General features: G+C 43.4%; 3 protein-coding genes and 1 pseudogene across 4 annotated transcripts; 3 read left to right on the top strand and 1 right to left on the bottom strand.

Annotated features, from left to right (window-relative positions):
- Positions 1–4,967: 4,967 nt before the first annotated feature.
- LOC117146324 lies at positions 4,968–5,539 on the bottom strand (annotated as a pseudogene).
- A 143-nt stretch (positions 5,540–5,682) lies between these two features.
- On the top strand, positions 5,683–10,762 carry LOC117141061 (leucine-rich PPR motif-containing protein, mitochondrial). Its single transcript, XM_033304353.1, has 5 exons — positions 5,683–5,907; positions 6,358–6,883; positions 6,950–8,258; positions 8,315–10,036; positions 10,101–10,762. The coding sequence occupies exons 1-5, from the start codon at positions 5,768–5,770 to the stop codon at positions 10,640–10,642; spliced, it is 4,239 nt and encodes a 1,412-aa protein (XP_033160244.1). The 5' UTR covers positions 5,683–5,767; the 3' UTR covers positions 10,643–10,762.
- Positions 10,763–11,240: 478 nt separating this feature from the next.
- On the top strand, positions 11,241–15,736 carry LOC117139627 (pre-mRNA-splicing factor CWC22 homolog). Of its 2 annotated transcripts, XM_033302095.1 has the most exons (4): positions 11,241–11,943; positions 12,144–13,449; positions 13,515–15,306; positions 15,343–15,736. In XM_033302095.1, the coding sequence occupies exons 1-4, from the start codon at positions 11,338–11,340 to the stop codon at positions 15,515–15,517; spliced, it is 3,879 nt and encodes a 1,292-aa protein (XP_033157986.1). In that variant the 5' UTR covers positions 11,241–11,337; the 3' UTR covers positions 15,518–15,736. The 2 variants fall into 2 exon arrangements, with proteins under 2 accessions (XP_033157986.1, XP_033157978.1); XM_033302087.1 differs by having other exon boundaries at positions 11,242–11,943; positions 13,515–15,735.
- A 1,123-nt stretch (positions 15,737–16,859) lies between these two features.
- Positions 16,860–17,594, top strand: LOC117150237 (40S ribosomal protein S26). Its single transcript, XM_033317032.1, has 2 exons — positions 16,860–16,970; positions 17,053–17,594. Exon 2 carries the CDS (start codon positions 17,061–17,063, stop codon positions 17,403–17,405), a length of 345 nt encoding a protein of 114 aa, XP_033172923.1. The 5' UTR covers positions 16,860–16,970; positions 17,053–17,060; the 3' UTR covers positions 17,406–17,594.
- Positions 17,595–18,861: the final 1,267 nt, after the last annotated feature.

Here is an 18,861-nt window from a genome sequence, read left to right as displayed (position 1 = left end):
GAGGCACAAACACAGCTGCAGGATGCACAAAATCAATGTCAAAGCCTGCTGAGTTCAGTTTGGTGGGGCAAGGACATGAGGCATGGGGCATGGGGCATGGGACAGTGCGAAAGAGCGAACTGCAAACTCAAAATCACCGCTTGACTGGCAGCATATGCACTGTGGTTCTGGATGCCCCAAGTACCTCCAGTATTCCCCTGGCACATCCTCCGCATATGTGCTCCCCAACTGGTTTCCAGCTGTGACGACTGCTGGGCGATTCGAAGGGTACGAAATTGGGAAGGGACGGGTTGGGACGGGAAGGGTCAGGACTGGAGAGACAGGAATAGTTCCCCAGCAATGTTAGTTCAAGGGCGGAATCAAGGCTGAGCTCGGTTTTGGAGCTCCCTGCTATAAATAGCGTCGCTCTCTGTCTATCCAGACGGCATAGTGGCCTCTCTTTCGCTCTGTACACCACACGGCGTATACGCAATAGCTGCAACTCACCACAGAAAAGGAAATTGCACGGCATGTCCTTCGGCGTTCGTTCGGTCCTTGTTGTTGGCATTGTTGCATGCGGCTTGGCATCCTCTTTGCACTTGAACCATTGTCCTTTGGCACCTCTACCCATCCCTTTTGCACTCGCCCAATAAAAAAAAATGGAGTTCAAATGGTACGAAAGAAGGAAGTAGGAAAAGTACTGTCATTTCTTGTGTATTTTTGCCTTTTTGCTTGCAAACTTTTTAAGTCCTGAAAGGATTCTATAAATTCACATTTACTTTGATTTTATGTTTGTTAGCATTCCTGTTTATGGTGCTTTTAGGTCCTTTGTTAGATATCATTTGTATATAAAGCTTAATCGTTTTTTCTGTTATGTAGTTTCCATTTTTAAGTCTCATTTAAGTCTCAATTATATGGTTATAACAGGTTTTGTTTTTTGAAAAGTAGTTTTTAATGTAGTTTTTCTATCAGATTTCATGTAAATATTGTATAAAAGCCTTTCTATTAAATAACAAAACAGTCTTCCCTAATTTGGATTATTGTTTTGAGCTCTGATTTCTATGGAAATGCTGATGATGAGTAATTTTAGTTGTAGATACACAACTCAAGCCAGCGGCCCAGAGAACGACAACCACCAAGTGCAATGGAATGCCTCTGCGGTTCGCAGAGAATTTAATAATTGCACTGCCCATTCTACTTTAAATACTTCACTCAAGGTCGAAAGGAAACGCCGCCGGACCATGAGTCAGAACTAAATAAATAACATGGGAGTAAGCGTATAAAGTATAAAAAATTCAACTCTGTCAGGATAAGAATATACTGTTCAACTGAATTGGAGTCATAAATGTAGATATTGTAAAGACAATAGAATATCAACGCGAATTCAGAAAGCATTGAAATTCAATGGGTTCCGACCAGCTTTGAAAAAAGTATAGAAATATTGAAAAAAATAGTTTATTTTTACTCTCATATACAGTGTTTCGAATTTCGAAAACTGCTTAGAAAGCATGCTTTGTGGCATCAAAGTGAAGCTAGCGGCTGGAGAGCTTGCTTTCAATACAAAAACGTATTGGAAAAAGCGAATAATCTGCTTATTATCATTATCAGTCAAGGGGGAAGCCATTCGAGGCAAAGGCCGAGTGCATTCAACTGTCGTTGGCATGACGCGCATTTTAATATTATAAATAAAGGAGGACAGACAGAGGAGGAATGCAGTCGGAAAAAAATGAAATTTATTAAAGTTCCCCAGTTTTGTGGATATTTTTGAATAGCCTATCGAGTAATTTTTAAAATTTAATTACTTTACTTTTTCGAGCTGTTTTTTCATTTCACAGGCGAACAAAAGCGCCCGAACACCACTGCAATTCGCCTCAGTTGGAGTATCTGTGTGTGCTGCGGATGCATGTGTGTGTTCATGTGCATGCGCACTGCAATTTGCACTTTGTTGTTGTTGGCTTTCGTAGGGCCCCTGCTTGTTGTTTTTGTTCTTCATTCGCTTTTGGCCTGCACTTTGCCTCTCGCTGTGCGGATGTGTGCGTGAGTGTCGTGTGTGTGTATGGGTATGACCAAAGACACTAGAATAACAAGATGCGTAACGGCCATACAAATTTTTGGCACGCGATTTTTTGGCCGTGGCTCTAGAGGTGGCTCCAGGCTCTCTTGAGTTTTTGTTCGAGAGAGAAAGAGCGGAGAGCGCTACAGCAAACAGCTCTTTTCTACGCATACAGTGATAGCATACAACTGTATGCGTGCACACGTATGCTCATGTATTGTAAATTTGACAAAATATGCCCTTCACCTTAGAAGTTCGTTGACTTTAAATCTATATTATTTTTTATCAATTGGCACCATGCGAAAAATTCTTGTTTTGCATTGCCTCAACGTTATTATTATTTAAATAAAGCTTAGAAATAGTAATAGACGAATCTATGTACATCACAAAATAAATTTCGAAAATGACTTTATATTAGAATACTTGTCATTAGGGTATTCAGCTTGCGGCGTGAGAAATATTAATAAGGCAATGATTGTTGAGTGCTTGTGTCCGCACTTCGTGCCTGACGATATGACTTTTGCAACGAACTGTTTTCATATTTTTATTTATTTTATTAATTTTTATTTTCTACTACGTATTATTATTTTTTATGAAATATTATTATGAAATATTATTATTTTTATTATTTATTAATAAAATTATTATTTTTATTATTTATTAATAAAATTATTATTTTTTTATGAAATTAAAAAATAATTATTATTTTTATGAAATATTTATTTCTCAATGTTATGTCTTCTTTTTGGAAAATTTATGTTTCAAATTACAGTAGTTATAATAATTTCCTTTGTATTTGCTTTAATTATTATTATAATAATTATTATAATAGTCAGGGAATTTTTATTTTATTTCATCATATTGCTACGAAATTGGACACAACTCCAAATATGTAAATTCGTTTCTTCGATCAGAATTGATTTCGGCCCAAAAATCGTCTTCTAGAACAAGTACGCACACATATACGCGTTCTCGTCTCTTGTTTTTACTCACACAAGCAAGCAAATTCTATTTTTATATTTCTTACGCTCTCAACGTGAGCGAGCGGAAAGAGAGCAAATTTGGCCTTCACCAAAAAAGTGGCTGCATAGTGCCAAACGAATGTATGGCCGTTACGCATCTTGTTATTCTAGTGTCTTTGGTATGACTTCATTTCCTTTGTCGTAGGTCATCATCAATTGCACAGAAAATGCGTTTTAATTGCCTTCAATTGGTTTTCGGCATGAAAATTGCAGAGGGAAACTCTTTTGATTTTATATCCTAAATAGGAAAAAGTTGTAAAAATAGCTCAGCCCTGAAATCGACTAAAAACGTGACAAAAAACACGATTCTTCATAAATTAAAAATTTAAATGTGCGAAAAAGCACGGGAATGTGTAGTTGTACAAGTTTTGTCTTAAATTCATCGATTTAAAAGCACTACCAAATATTGTTTAATTTTCGTGATTCTTAAAATGACAGTTTAGCATTTAAAATGTAGACTTTTATACATTTTTTAAAAGTTTTCCTAGTTTTCCTATTGCATCCATTAGAAAGGCATGGAGAACTCACAAAACGAACAAGTTTATCTTATATTTATTGATTGTTTTATTAATTTGCTTTTATTGGTGTTACTATTGTTGTAAATCGTTAGTTTCATTTCACGCACATTTTGTTCATTTTTATCTTTGGTCCGATCACCATTTCAAAGCGTTGCGAATTTATAGCTGATTGGCAAGTTCTTCGATTTCAGTGAATATTATTTTTTAGTTTTTAACGTTTTTAATGCATTTAGCGCTGCATTGCCGTCAGCTCCAAGCATTTCAAAGTCGCGTCCCACACTGACGAAAGGGTAGAGAACTTATTCACCAACGCATTTCGCTGCCAGGGTTGCCACCGCGCAGAAGGCCCCACAAAATAAGGAAAAAAGAGTGGAGAGACGGGCAAAAATGGTAATAAAAGCAAATGAATCGCACCAAGTGCATCCAATGCACACATACAAAGAGGTGGACGAAGGGGGTAGCAGTGTTGGTGGGAAGGGGGAGGGCAAGCCGGCCGCTTTTTGCGTGGCAATTTGTTTGTGTGTATTGCAATTTCTGGCTGCACTCTCTCGTTCTCTCTCTCCTTCTCGTTCTCTCTGTCTCACACACACACACACGGGAATACTTAAGATTTAAGCTACATATATATATTTTTTAATATATTTCCCCCTTTGTAATGTGCATTTTAATCAATTTTCTCGCTTACCAGTGGCGCAAAAAGAGAATGCAACCAGACATCGCAGGCTTTTCGTTTCTTTTTCATTTTTGAGACGGCACACTCGATCGCACCTGTCAAACGCAAGTTATGTCCCCCTTAGGACCACAAGAATCCGTCACAATTTGCAGTGTAGTTACGCACACACATACGCGCTGCCAATACGAGTACACCCACACGCACACAGCTGCAGCGGGAAGAGGAAGCGCGATTCGCGAACCGCCGTGTGCAACGAGACTTTTGCAAATGAAATGCAATTTCCAGTTCCAAATTCGCCACAAAAGAAAGCTACGTCGGCGCCGACGTCGACGGCGGCGTCTGCTGCAGAAATGACGCTCCGCAACAGCAGCAAACGAAAAGAGAGCATGCAGTTTCTCTTAGTCAGGTGGATTGTTCTCTTTCTTCGCGGTGCATTTGCAGCGCACTTTTGGCATTGCAAACACAAAGACAGCGCTTGCACGTTGACCAGGAATTCTTAGTAACAGCAATGCGTTGCTAAATTAAAAGCTCAGAAAAATTAAGCTAGAATAAAACATGCATCGAACAAAGAGTACAAATATTACAGGCTAATGCTTCAAAACTCCAATGTGACCCATTATTTGTACATTGAGAAAAAATTAAGTATAACCCATTATTCGAAAAGTTGTTTTCAAAATAATCCTAATCTTTTCTTTTTATAGTTTTTTTCTTGTTGCTGATGATCGTCAGACCACTGGCTGGCTTTGCTATATTTTTTTCTCAGTTCCACTGCCGTGTTGTTGTTATCATTAGGCGCTGGGCATCTTTGGATGTCGATTTTGTGTTCATAGGTAGGGGTGTGGAGTACTCCTAGGCAGAGTTGTGGATGTTGAGACGAAAGATGTCATGGGCCACGAAGAAGGATCCTCCGTTGGGCTTCAGCAAAAAGATCTGGGAGAAGGAATGTGGGGGATCGTCATCGCATTTTAGTCTTCCAAGGACGAAGATCAGAACTCCGCCATCGAAAGTTGGCGCGAATCCACTGTGGTTATCACTATGTTAATCTTCTGAAATCTGAACTTTTTCAATGGATCTTGCGTGCTCCCTGTATTTGGTAGCCTTCAAAGGTCATGAAAGAGTCGGTAGCGCTATAGAAATGAACCACGTTCTCCCGATACGCCGGGTCATCGAATATGGCGCAGTACTGCTGGACAAATCCCTTTCCAGTTTCCTCGTAACTGCGGATTCAGCTACATTTCAGTTGAAGTATATGCGGTACGTTTAGATTTTTTGGGAATCCCAATACGAAAACAAATGCAAATTAAATCGGTTAGCTGACAGGCTAGTCACTGCTCAAATATCCTCTCGTTTGTGTCACCGCTAAGCTGATACATTCGATTTGAACGTTTTGGTCCCACCGAAAACAATCGATTGTCGCAGGTAAACATCGATAGGCGCGAACAGACATCGGTTTCAGCCGCACTCGTGCGAACGTCATTTTAATAATAAGCTCATTTATTAATTAAAACCGAGCGATTCCGCCATGGCATCCATCCTGAGGACGGGCAAACTGCTGCGCTACTTCGCCGGCTTCACGCGCAACGTGCTGGTGAACTCGGTGCGCGAGAACGAGACGAGCAATCTGCTGAACAATGCGCCCTGCATGTGCGGCCAGTTCCAAAAGTGAGTAAAATCTGGCCCCAAAGTGCCGGCATTACGCAATGCGCTCATGTATTTACGTGATTAGCGGGGAATCGACCACTTTCCAGTGATTGAATCTCGAAAAGATGCGCACATGCCACTTGGGATCATCGCAGTTGCACTCGACTGATGTCTCACATATTTACATAACCTCATCCGGATTTGGAGCGCCTAATATGTGCTCATCCAATTTAGGTCTTAGTCGAGGGTTTTTCTTGTAGAAAGTATAGTTATACATGTAGAAAGAATCTAAATATCTTATTTTTATTCAAAAAGCAACACGATTACCTAACAACTCAGTTTCTCATTAAGGTCAGCCAAAAAATAATCTATAAAGATGTTGGGAAAGGCAGTTAATATATCCGGGCAGCTATTTTGTTAATTCATATCACTTTATATATTTATTAAGTTTATTCTGAATTATCTTTCTAGTGGTTTTGCCACGAATGCGGCGGCCAAAGCTGAGCTGAGTTTGGATAAACAGATTCGCCGGCTGGACCAGGATGTTCGTCGCATTGGGCGTATCTCCCGACGCGATCTGGAGGAGGTGCTCGATGAGATCCGGACGCACAGGACGGCCACCAGCTCGCAATCGCTGCTGGTGATTCGCTGCTGCGGCAACCTGGTGCCGGAGGAGCTTCCCGAGGTCAGAACAGCCTTGGTGCAGGAGATCTGGAAGACGCTGAATGCGCTGAATGTGCCCATGGACATCTCGCACTACAATGCCCTGCTTCGCGTTTACCTGGAGAACGAGCATGGGTTTGCTCCCACCGATTTCCTGGCGGAGATCGAGGCGAAGGGCATCGAGCCCAATAGGGTGACCTATCAGCGACTTATTGCTCGCTATTGCCAGCAGGGAGACATCGAAGGCGCCACTAGGATTCTAGAATTCATGCGCGCCAAAAGTCTACCCGTCAACGAAAACGTCTTTAATTCACTTATCCTGGGCCACTCGCAGGTTAGTAATACAGAAATAGATAGCTGGTAGCCATGTTTTTAAATGACCTTTTGGACGATTCTTTAGGCCAACGATTTGGAATCCGCCAAGGGCATCTTGGGAGTGATGAAGCAGGCTGGCTTGGAGCCCAGTGCTGACACCTACACCACTCTCCTGTGCGCCTTTGCGCGCCACGGAGACCTGGCTGCCGTCAAGGAAACCATAGCTGAGTGCGATCAGAAGGAGATCATTTTGCTGGACAAGGATCTGCTGGACATTGTGTACACCCTTACTGTCAACGGCAATGGCGAACACGTGGATGAGATTCTGCCCAAGCTTCGTCTCTCGCCTGGTTTCAATCAGGATGCAGTGAACGTGATCCTTCGCCTGGTCAACAAGGGGCACGAGGATGTGGGACTGAAGCTCCTTCGCGTGATGCCAAGGAGCAGTCGTGTGAACGGCGAGCCCGTTGATGTGGGAGCCTTCTTCATTAGGCAGATGGTTAAGGCCAATCGGCCAGTGGAGAAGATCTTGTCCATCTGCAAGAGCCTGCAATCAGAGGGCCTTAATCCCAAGGCTCTGACTATAGCCACCGAAGCTGGATTGACCAATGGCGTGATCAATAATGCTCTACCCTTGCTGCAGGAAATGAAAAATGCTGGCTTGCCCATCAGACAGCACTACTTCTGGCCTTTGATCTGTTCCGCAGAATCTAATCAAGTCTTGGAAATCGTACGTCGCATGCAGCAGGAGTTCTCAGTGTTCCCCAACTCCGAAACGGTCAGAGATTATGTTATTCCCAACTTGAAGGAAAAGAACTGGGAGAGAATCGTCACATCTCTGAGGGATGCTGGAGTTCCCAACTCCACTGCTGTCACCTCGACTGTCTACTCCGCCCTAGTGACCCACCAGATTGCCGAAGCAGCCAAGATTATGGAGAAGAACAGAGCTTACTACATGCCCTTCTTGTTCAAACAACCTCTGATTCTGGCCCTCAGCCATACGAACGATTATGCCTCCTTCATCCGATGTGTCCGCCAAATTCACGAAGGATTGCAACTCAGGCAAGGCAAGGAGGAGGAAGTTGAGCAGGTAGAAGGCGTGGCTGCCGTTCCGACGGAGCGCATCACTCCCGATGTTGTGGGTGCAATAGTCCAGGAGGCAACCAACTATTTCCGTCGCGATCGCGGGGACACGCTGGAGAAAATCCTCAAGGGGTTGGTCAAGCAGGGCTTGTCCATTAGCAGTGCCAAAGCCACCCAGCTATCCGAGCAATTGGGTTCCGAACTGACTCCAAAGATTTCTGAACTTCTGGGTAAACTCAGCTCGGGAGAACTGGAGCCAGTTCCTCTTCCAAACAGCGGCAAGAGAAGCCTGGATTCGCTGTCCATCGATGGTAAGTTATTATAAGTTATTAAAATATTCATCTAATATCTATATATTTTAATTCAGAACTCGAGCGATTCATAGTCAATGTGGAGGGCAAGGGAGAAAATGCCAACAACATCAAGAGGCAACTTCTGAACGCCTGTTTCCGTTCGCAAAACTTGGAGAAGACCCTCCAGGTCATCGAGAAATTCGAGGCCGAAAAATTCCAGATCCCCGTTGGCATTTATGCCCAGCTCATTGATCTGTACACGCATCACAAGAAAAGCTCAGAGGCTTTGGAAACCTATGGCAAGCTTAAAGCAAAGGACGCCACTTTCCAGTTGGATAACTTGAAGACGATTCGTCTGGCTGATCTTCTCTTGCAAGAGGAACGCGTGGATGCTGCTTTTAAGGTACTGGAGGAGAACAAGAAGGAAGCTCCCGTAGCCGAGGCCGAAGGAAGCTATAATTACATGAGCACCGTGTGGAGAATTTTGAACTCACTAGCCGAGGCTGGTCAGCCGGAAAGGCTGCGCAAATTGTTTGACGCACTGGTGGGGGCCAATTACATTGTGCCCACCAATGTGCTGCTGGGTCCACTGATCAAGGTTCACCTGGTCAAGGATGATATTCCCAAGGCCATCGAAGCCTTCGAGGAGATTTGCCAGAAGCATAAGTCCACGCCTTGGAAGAACGAGCTGGCTTGCCGCCTAATACAGAAGGAAGATGCTGCGAATCTGCAAAAGCTAACCGACCTGAGCACTGGCATCCATGGTGAAGTAAACAGCCTTTATGATCTGGTATTCTCCTTTGTGGAGTGCGGCCGTGTGCGACAGGCCAGGAAGATCCTGGAAACACCCGGACTGCGTACCCGTCCTCAAAGAATCAGCAGTGCCTGTGATCGCTACAAGAACGAGGGACTACTGCAACCGCTGGAAGGTCTTATTGAAGCAACGAAGGACCTGGGACATATCGACAGGAATAAGATTTACTACACGCTCCTCTTAAGCTACGACAAGGCAGATGAGGCGGAGAAGGCTCTGGGACTGTGGACTAAAATGCAGGAGGAGAATGTGACACCAAACGATGCCTTCCTTTTGAAATTGGCAGAAATCCTGAGGAAGAAAAATATTGACGTGCCTTTTGTGGTGCCAGAGACCCAAAAGGAACAAGCCAAGGCCAAGAAAAGCAAAGCAAACGAAGCAACGACAACAGAATCTACCACAGAAACGGCAAAAGTAGCAGGGCAACCCAAGGAAAAGCCTGCGAAAAAGGAACCAGCTAAAACGGAAACAGTAAAGCCACCCAAAGCCGCCTCCCCTTTGTCCGGCTTCCGCAAGGCAATCCAGGCCAATGATCCTGATGCAGCCATCTCGCATAAGCAAAGTATTCTGAGCGGCGAGAAAATTGGAGCCTTAGACACCTCTCGACTGATCGAGCTCCTGGTTCGAGCTGATCGCTTAACGGAGGCCACCAAGTATGTCGAGGAGCTCCTGGGCGATAAACTGCACCCGCAGCCCAAGATCTTCAAGTTTTACCTGAACAAAATAGCCGCTGCAGGCGATCTGGAAACACTGCAGAGAATTGGACAGCAGCTGAATGAGGAGCAGAAGCGTCTGATTTCCTTTGACAACCGGTTTTGTCATGCCAATATAGTGGCTGGAAAGGCGGAACAGTTCCTCAAGCACCTGACCACGGAAATCGATGCGGCCAAAACTCCTGAGGAGGCAACCAAGCTGGCCGAGAAGTTCCCACGCGGTGGAGCAGTAGGCATTTTGGAAAAACACCCGGAATTGGTGCCGCAATGTAGGTCCCAGAAATCCTTATTACACAAGTGTTAAAATATATACATATTTCTTTTTATATTCAGATCAATCCCTCGCTGAGAAGTTTGTCACTCACAACCAACTAGGACCAATGAATGTCCTGTGGATGCATCTGATTTCCAGTGGCCAGGAGGCGGCTTCTAAGGAGATTTGGGATAAGTACCTGTCCAATGCCCCAAGGCTGATGTTCCAGCGCGTTTTGCAGACAGCTCGCGAGCAGCAGGACGAGAAGCTTGCCTGCGCAGTCATTTCCCAGCTAAAGAACAGCAAAATCTCCGAGGGCGCTATCGGAAACGCGTACTCCTGCCTCATCGACATCCAGACTAACAAGGGTAACCCCGACAAGGCCATGGATGTCTTGGCCAATGCCATAAAGGACGTATCCTTGGAAAACATCAACAGGACAGCTCTGCTGCGTCTGAAACAGGCGGTGGAGGAGAAATCCCAGAAGTTCCCCTACACGATCCCCGAGAAGCGGACGAAGGCCGACGACTCCAGCTCGTCCTCCTCTTCATCCTCCAGCGACGACGACGTGTCGCCATCGGTACCCGAAACCGTTCCACCCAAACCGGACAGCAAGGCCTAGAGGCTTCTGTAAAAGGTCCTTGTTTAGTGTAGCCCGTCGTGATTAAAGCTTATTTTTAAAGTATTTACTATGGATAAACAATTTGTAAACTAAAATAAATCTAGTTGTTTTGTTGCGAAAGTTTGCCAGTTATTTTTCTAGGCTATTCAACTGAGCGATAAAGGATCCTTTTTACTATTTTCAAGACGAAGCTTTCCTTTTTAATAAAACATTTTTTAATAAAATAATAGTTCAATTCATTCCCTTAAGACAGATCCTAGAATTAATTGGAAACACCCATGCTGTTGTAAAAAATAGACAAAATCGTTGCTTTAATAAGGCTTAAAATAAGGTATGTTAATAATTGAGGTTTGCTGTGTTATAAAATTTACGATAGTGTCATATTATTAAATTAATTTTCAAACTATTTTTCTAATGTGGAACTTAAATTTAAGTTTTCAATCCAATTAAAAAAAACACATTTAGCATTTTTTCTAATGTGGAACTTACATTTAAGTTTTCAATTCAATTAAAAAAAACACATTTAGCATTTCTATAGCTGACTATCGAAACTACAATTTCGATACGTTTTGGAATTCATATCGATACCGTCGCCACTGGTGTCCCATCTCTAGTTTTATCGCCGCGTTGTGTTTTTTGCTGCCCAGTAATTTTCATCGTTGTTTTCCCAGTAAATTTCTCAAATTAAGTGCGCGATGGGGGAAAGCGATGCCGAGAGCGATTCGAGCAGCAATTCCAGCAGCAGCGACACTTCCAATGGCAGCGACAGCGACGCCAGGAGCGAGTCCTCGTCCTCCGAAAGCAGCGGACTCGAGGAAGAGGAAGCGAAGCAGAAGGAATCCGCCAATGATGCCAAGAAAAATGACGATAAGGATAGGGAGGAAAAGCGGGACACGGAGAGGGGAGCTGAGCAGGATGAGGAGTCTACTGAGCAGAAGAAAACTCCTGCGGCTGAGCCTCGATCGGAGCGCCAGCACATTTCCCATTCTGCTGGCGTGGAAAAGCAGCAAGAAGAAGAAGCAGTGGCTGCTGCGGCGGAAAGCGAGAAATTAAATGAAGCGGAAAAAGTAGAAACACCTGTCCAGCGGAAAGAGGAAGCAGAAGCCTCAGGTGTGACGAAAGAGCTGGACAGCCCGAAGGCCCAAGAGGAAAACGCTGCACGGGAATCAGAAGAGCGGAGGAAGGATGAAGAGCAGCCGGTGACCACCAATGGAAGTAGCAAGGAATCGCCGGTGGAAGCAGCTGCTGGAACAGTGAAACCTCCCACTGCGGACCACATCGAGGAGGGCGAGATAACCGACGTAAGTCATCATGTTTGGGTAGGATTCGCTATTAATCCGCTTTACTATTTCGTCATCAATGAAATTCAAACCTTTTTTTGTCTTAATATGTAAACATTTTTAACAATATTTCTTAATTCAACACAATAATTTATCAGCTAGTTTTGTCTAAGAAAATCCTACATGTTAATATCATATCATGATAAATTTTCATTTTTTAGAAAGACGAAGATGACCTACCGACTAAAGAGAGTAAGAAAGCTGTCGCATCTAAGAGTCCATCCAAAGAAACCCAACGAAAACAAAGCCGCAGCCCGGATGACAAACGACGACGACGGCGCTCATCTAGCAGGAGTCCATCACCCAGCAGCCGTCGTCGTCGTCGCTCGAGAAGCAAAGGCAGCAGGACCCGGAGTCGCAGTAAAAGTCCCATCCGCCGGAGATCCAATTCTTTGGAGAGAAGACGCGTTGAGCGACAGAGGCGTCATGAGGAGCGTGATAAACGCGATGAGGAGCGAGCCAAGGAGCGAGAAAAGCGCCATCAAAAGGGTGAACCAACCAGCAGAAGGCGTAGAGATGATTCGAGGGAAAAGAAGAGGTCGTCCGAACGTAAAAGAGATCGTTCCTCCTCCACTTCGGGATCGAAGTCCTCAAAGACCCCTCGCAACACCGAAACCATTAATGCAGACAATGAAACCGTAACCGAACCGGCAGCCAAAATTACTGAGCGTCAACGAAAGACCGTGGATGTGCTGACATCTCGGACTGGAGGAGCCTATATTCCGCCGGCGAAGCTGCGCATGATGCAGTCACAGATCACGGACAAAGCATCCGCTGCCTATCAGAGAATCGCTTGGGAGGCTCTCAAAAAATCGATCCACGGTTACATTAACAAAGTGAATGTGACAAATATAGCTATCATCACTAGAGAGCTTCTAAGAGAGAATATCGTGAGGGGAAGGGGCTTGCTAAGCAGGAGCATCATCCAAGCACAGGCTGCTTCGCCCACATTTACCCATGTATACGCCGCTCTGGTGAGCATTATAAATTCAAAGTTTCCGAACATAGGAGAGCTCCTCCTCAAACGTCTGGTCATCCAATTTCGTAGGGCGTTCCGACGTAATGATAAGATGGTTTGCATGTCGGCCACTCGATTCATTGGCCATTTGGTCAACCAGAGGGTTGCACATGAGATTCTGGCACTAGAAATCCTTACCCTGCTAGTGGAAACGCCCACGGACGATTCTGTAGAGGTAGCCATCGCTTTTCTGAAAGAGTGTGGTATGAAACTGACTGAGGTTTCGTCCAAAGGCATTGGGGCCATCTTCGAGATGCTGAGAAACATCCTACACGAGGGAAAGTTGGACAAGCGAGTACAGTACATGATTGAGGTGCTGTTCCAGATTCGAAAGGATGGCTTCAAGGATCATCAGGCTGTTGTTTCGGAACTGGAGCTCGTTGAGGAGGACGATCAATTCACGCATTTGATGATGCTAGATGAAGCCACCGAAACGGAAGATATACTGAGTGAGTTTACTTAGGAAATGGTTTGTTTGTATTAAACTCTAATAATTTTTTGCGTTTCATTTTAGATGTTTTTAAATTTGACGACAATTATGCCGAAAATGAGGACAAATACAAAGGCCTAAGTCGCGAGATCCTGGGCAGCGACGATGGCAGTAGTTCAGGCTCGGGCTCCGGATCAGAATCGGATAGTGATTCGGATGGAGAATCCGGATCCGATGCGGAAAAGAAGGCCGAAGCTGGCGATATCATTGACAGCACTGAAACCAATCTGATTGCCCTGCGACGCACAATTTACTTAACCATCAACTCCAGTTTGGATTATGAGGAGTGTGCCCATAAACTGATGAAAATGCAACTGAAACCCGGACAAGAAATCGAGCTCTGTCACATGTTTCTCGATTGCTGTGCGGAACAGAGAACATACGAGAAGTTCTACGGACTGCTGGCGCAGCGGTTCTGCAACATCAACAAGATCTACATACCGCCCTTCGAGGAGATTTTTAAGGACACCTATCAAACCACCCACAGATTGGACACGAATCGTTTGCGAAACGTCAGCAAGTTCTTTGCCCATCTCCTGTTTACCGACGCCATTAGTTGGGATGTGCTGGAGTGCATCCAACTGAACGAGGATGATACCACGTCGTCGAGCCGCATTTTCATTAAAATCCTGTTCCAGGAGCTAGCTGAGTATATGGGCCTGGGCAAACTGAATGCCAAGCTGAAGGATGAAGTTTTGGTAGAGAGCATATCTGGCTTGTTTCCCAAGGATAATCCACGGAATACCCGCTTTTCCATTAACTTTTTCACCTCAATTGGTTTGGGTGGTCTCACCGACGATTTGAGAAGATTCCTAAAAACCGCCCCCAAAGCTGTGCCCGCAATAAATGCTGAAATTCTGGCCAATGCCGGGGGAAATCCTTTCAGAGATGGCTCTGCTCCCGCTGGAAACAACAAGGTGGCCCCATCGTCGTCCTCCTCGTCATCGTCATCCTCGGACACCGACAGCGAAGACTCCAGTGAAGAGGACAGCAGTTCCGACTCTTCTAGTGAATCTTCAAGCTCCGATTCTAGCTCGGAACCCAAAAAGAAACGCAAACGCAAGGAGAAGGATAAAAAGAAATCTAAGAAAGTGACTAAAGAGAAGTCGAAAAAGAGCAAGAACAAAAAGAAGAAGAAGAACGCGGAAAAGGAAAGAGAAAAGGAGAGGAAGAGATCAGAACAGGAACAAGAAAAAGAAAAAGAGAAGCAAAGAAAGAGCAAAAAGGAAAAGGCGAAGGATAAAAAGCGGAAGAAGGAGGAAAAGAAGGCTGCCAAAAAGAAATCAAAGCGCAGAAGAAAAAGTCAAGAGAGCTCGGAGTCCAGTGGCAGCGAAGACAGCGATAAGTCCACCTCCGAATCCTCCGACTCCTCGAATTCTTCCAGCGAAGACAGCGACGCTGAGCCTCAGGCGAAGATCAAGCGCCAGGAGCATGTCCAAAAAAATAAGTTCCGAGGAAAGTCCCAAGATAGTGATGAGTTTAATCTGGAAGGTCCTGGATCCAAAAATCGCTTTCAGTCGAATGGAAATGGCCAGCGGCGCAGAGACAACTCGACTGGCAGAGAACGAAAACGGGAGAATTCTTCGTACGACAGAGAAAGAAACCGGGAGGGTTCATACGATAAAGAACGGAAGAACCGGAATGCACTTGCCAACGATAGACAACGAAAACGAGATCGATCACGATCTTATGAAAGACCACCAATAAGAGAGAACTCCGCTCCTCGCGAAAGGCGGGTGGAGAATAGTCGCAGTGAAAAAGACAGTCGCCGTGGTGAACGTTCCCCCAGAAACGAGAAATCAGACCGCGGAGAGAGATCAGATCGTAGAGAGAGATCAGACCGTGGAGAGAGATCAGATCGTGGAGAGAGATCAGACCGCGGTGATCGCGATAAGGAGCGCAATCGTGCCAAGGAGCGGGAACGGGATAGGGATCGTGATCTGAAGGGACAACGGGAACGTAAAAGAGACCGTGACGATGGATCCCGTGATCGATCGCGAAGGGAGCGCAGCTCACGCCGTTCCTAGGGACGCAGCTGAATTTGGAGACAGAACAACGTGACGTGAAAAAACAAGGGCAGATGAATATTTGTGTTAAATATTTTACTTTTTCATATGTACAAAGCAAAACCCACTAAACAGATAAAACAAAAATAAATGTACAAATGCAAATTTCAAACAATTGTGTAACTTTTTGTACAACGGAGATATCCATTAGATGACTTACAACTAACAATTGCAAAATATTTAAATGAAGAGTAAAAAAAGTTTTAAGACTACATAAATTTAAAATACTGCCAATAGTTTTTTGGCATATCGATAGAAGTTGGTACAACAAATTATAAAATAAAAATGAATTAAAACCTGTTTCGAAACTGTTAGAATAACTGATTTGGGATGTTGGTGGCACATCTTCTGATATAAATTTCCGTATCTATATTTAGTATGCTTAATTTAAGGTTCCTAGGCTTTTATAATTCTCGAGATCACTGAGATCCTACTACTATATAAGGTCTTTTACTCCGAGAGTGACACATAAATATTTATCATCTATAATATATGAATATATTATAATTTAACTTTTATTTTCACCGATACAAAAAATATTTATTTACTGACTTTTTCGTTTTATATATTTTTTTAAATCCAAAATTTGATGCTTAACTAAAAAAAAATATACCTTACAAAAATTCAATTGAGGCGGCTTACGATTATTAAATTAATTTTTTTCTTGTTGAAATTTTATACAATTTTTCCACAATCAAATCTTATTTTGCTATCAACAATGTGGACTTTTCCCTGAGTTATAAAAAAGCTGTAGTCTAAATTATACGTTTTCAAAGTTTTATTACCTCTTTTTGAAAGTTATATTATTTATTGTTATACCAAATTTAGTAATGTATTTTACAAATTAATTTTTAATTAAACAACTTTAAAATTGAGAGATTGCTATAAAAATATGGGCAATTTCAGGAATATTGACCAATAATTTATATAATTTTAATACAAAAAAGTTATTTTATAGTTATATTATTCATCACTTTTAAAGAAATATCCCGCTAAAAACAGCTTTATTTCGATGAGGTACCTGGCCACACCGTATCGCGTTGCCAACTTCCAATCAGATTAAAGCTGTATCTAGCTAATTAGATATGGGTATAAAGCTAAATATATAACTTTAATCTTTTTTACAAATATTTTTAAGGTGACATTTTTTAGTGTAAGCAGTAAGAATTTCCAAGGTATTAAAGCAGTCAGATAGATTAAAAAGAAAAGCAAAGAACTTAAAAAACCACCCCAGTTTTGACGGGAAAAATTGTCAGCCCTGGTTGCCAAGCACGCTCTTCGCTCCGGCTAGGTATTTTTTAGGCCGTTTATCCGAGTTTCGCCGGGTGCGTCCACACTATTTTCTTTCTTTTCGTTTCCCGAAACGTGAACACACGCGGATTTCGCTGGGCGGATTTTGAAATCGATAAATAAGGTAATTATGGCAGCCATCCGCAGCGCAAAGGCAGTGCTAAATGCTAATGGCCGTGCAAACTGTTTCCCCCACTGACAAGCAGCCGCCAAGATGACCAAGAAGCGCCGTAACGGAGGACGCAACAAGCACAACCGCGGCCATGTGAAGCCCGTGCGCTGCACCAACTGCGCCCGCTGCGTGCCCAAGGACAAGGCAATCAAGAAGTTCGTCATCCGCAACATCGTGGAGGCTGCCGCCGTGCGTGACATCACGGAGGCCAGCATCTGGGACTCGTACGTGCTGCCCAAGCTCTATGCGAAGCTCCACTACTGCGTGTCCTGCGCAATCCACTCCAAGGTGGTGCGCAACCGATCGCGCGAGGCCCGCCGCATCCGCACGCCGCCACTGCGCTCCTTCCCCAAGGACATGGCCCGCAACAACCAGAACAGGAAGTAGAGGTCTCGTCCAGCCGGAGAGGAGCACTGGTTGCACCACCTGACATCTCTATATGGAGTCTGCCAGTCTAGCCGGACTCGCGCCTCGTCGAGGAATCGCCAAGATAAGCAGACGAAATATATGCATCCAGTTCTTTTTTAATTTCAAATAAACAGCGTGCTTCATTGGGAAACAGCTACTACCTACAAACATGTAACTACTTCCACTAATGTCCCACCGGGCCCTTCTAATGTGGAGCCATCTTGGTTTCAAATCTACAGTGTATTCAGTGTGTTGTAAGCATAGTCCCTACCAATTAATTTGAGCCACACAGTGATTGTAAGAAGAAACAGGGTCAGCAGACCCTCTAGCATGCAGCTTTTCATCTACAGATGGAGTCCGGCTTTTGGCGGGCTCCTCCAAACAACCGTGCTTTTGATAAGGAATGATCCGAAGGTAGATAAGGCTAGTACACTCCAATCACCTACACTTGCTAGCCATTAATCAATGGTAAATTAGCTTAGGGAGGTGATTTACTTGGACGGTCAGTGACATTAAATGTTAATGTTCTTCCTTTTGCAAGGAACTTAGTTAACCATTTGCATAGTACTTAAATAGATTATCCAATTGGGTAAGAAAACATGATAAGCAGAGCAGATTAATATTGGATGTGCATAGTGAAGAAGAAACAGATAACAATTATTCCTTAGCACTAGCTTTTATTAATCAAATGCTAAAAGTGATCTAGGACTTAATAGGTAAGTAAACCCATTATACAGAAATAATAATAAACAGTTAATGCTGTTTTAGCAGTTCATGTACCAAAGTTACTAAGAAAACTCTTAAGAATTAAAGCGTTGATATGGCCAAACAGCTTAAACCTGATGCTCTGACATAAGTTGATGCGGTTTTTTAATAACCGTAAATTCAGTGGTTATAACTTATACATACTCATACGTAGCTGACTCCCAGCATCGATGATTCCACCCGTTTCCTGTTCGTGTTCCTGCGAATAAGTCGTGTGTGATATCTCATTTCCGGCTTCCATCTGCTTAAAATCCAGAAGTCAGGAGGAGGAGTGAACTACTATGAATTTAACTTATAAAATAACCATTTAATATGGGCTAAGTAATTATGAAGTTTGCACTATCAGAACAAAACGTCTTGTAAGTAAAATTTGTATGTAGAAAAGCAAAGCTTCGCTGTTCCTCCGCAATGGCGCCACTGTGCCATGTCAAATGTAATAAGTCCTGAAAACATTTAGTTTATTATTTAGAAATGCACTAGTCATTCAGGACAAATTGTATATGAGCTTAAAAACGACTTAGATGCGGTTAAATATACTTAATTATTTACTTGCATTATTATTTATACTTTGTTTTTAGGGTGCGGTTAAAGTGTAACATTTTCCAGTATTGCAATGTTTAATAAACATAATAAAACATAATTTCGATTGGAAATCGTACTGATCGTTTGT

The sequence above is a fragment of the Drosophila mauritiana genome, chromosome 2L, assembly GCF_004382145.1.
Source record: "Drosophila mauritiana strain mau12 chromosome 2L, ASM438214v1, whole genome shotgun sequence".
Taxonomy (NCBI): domain Eukaryota; kingdom Metazoa; phylum Arthropoda; class Insecta; order Diptera; family Drosophilidae; genus Drosophila; species Drosophila mauritiana.
This window is presented reverse-complemented; position numbering and strand designations above follow the sequence as displayed.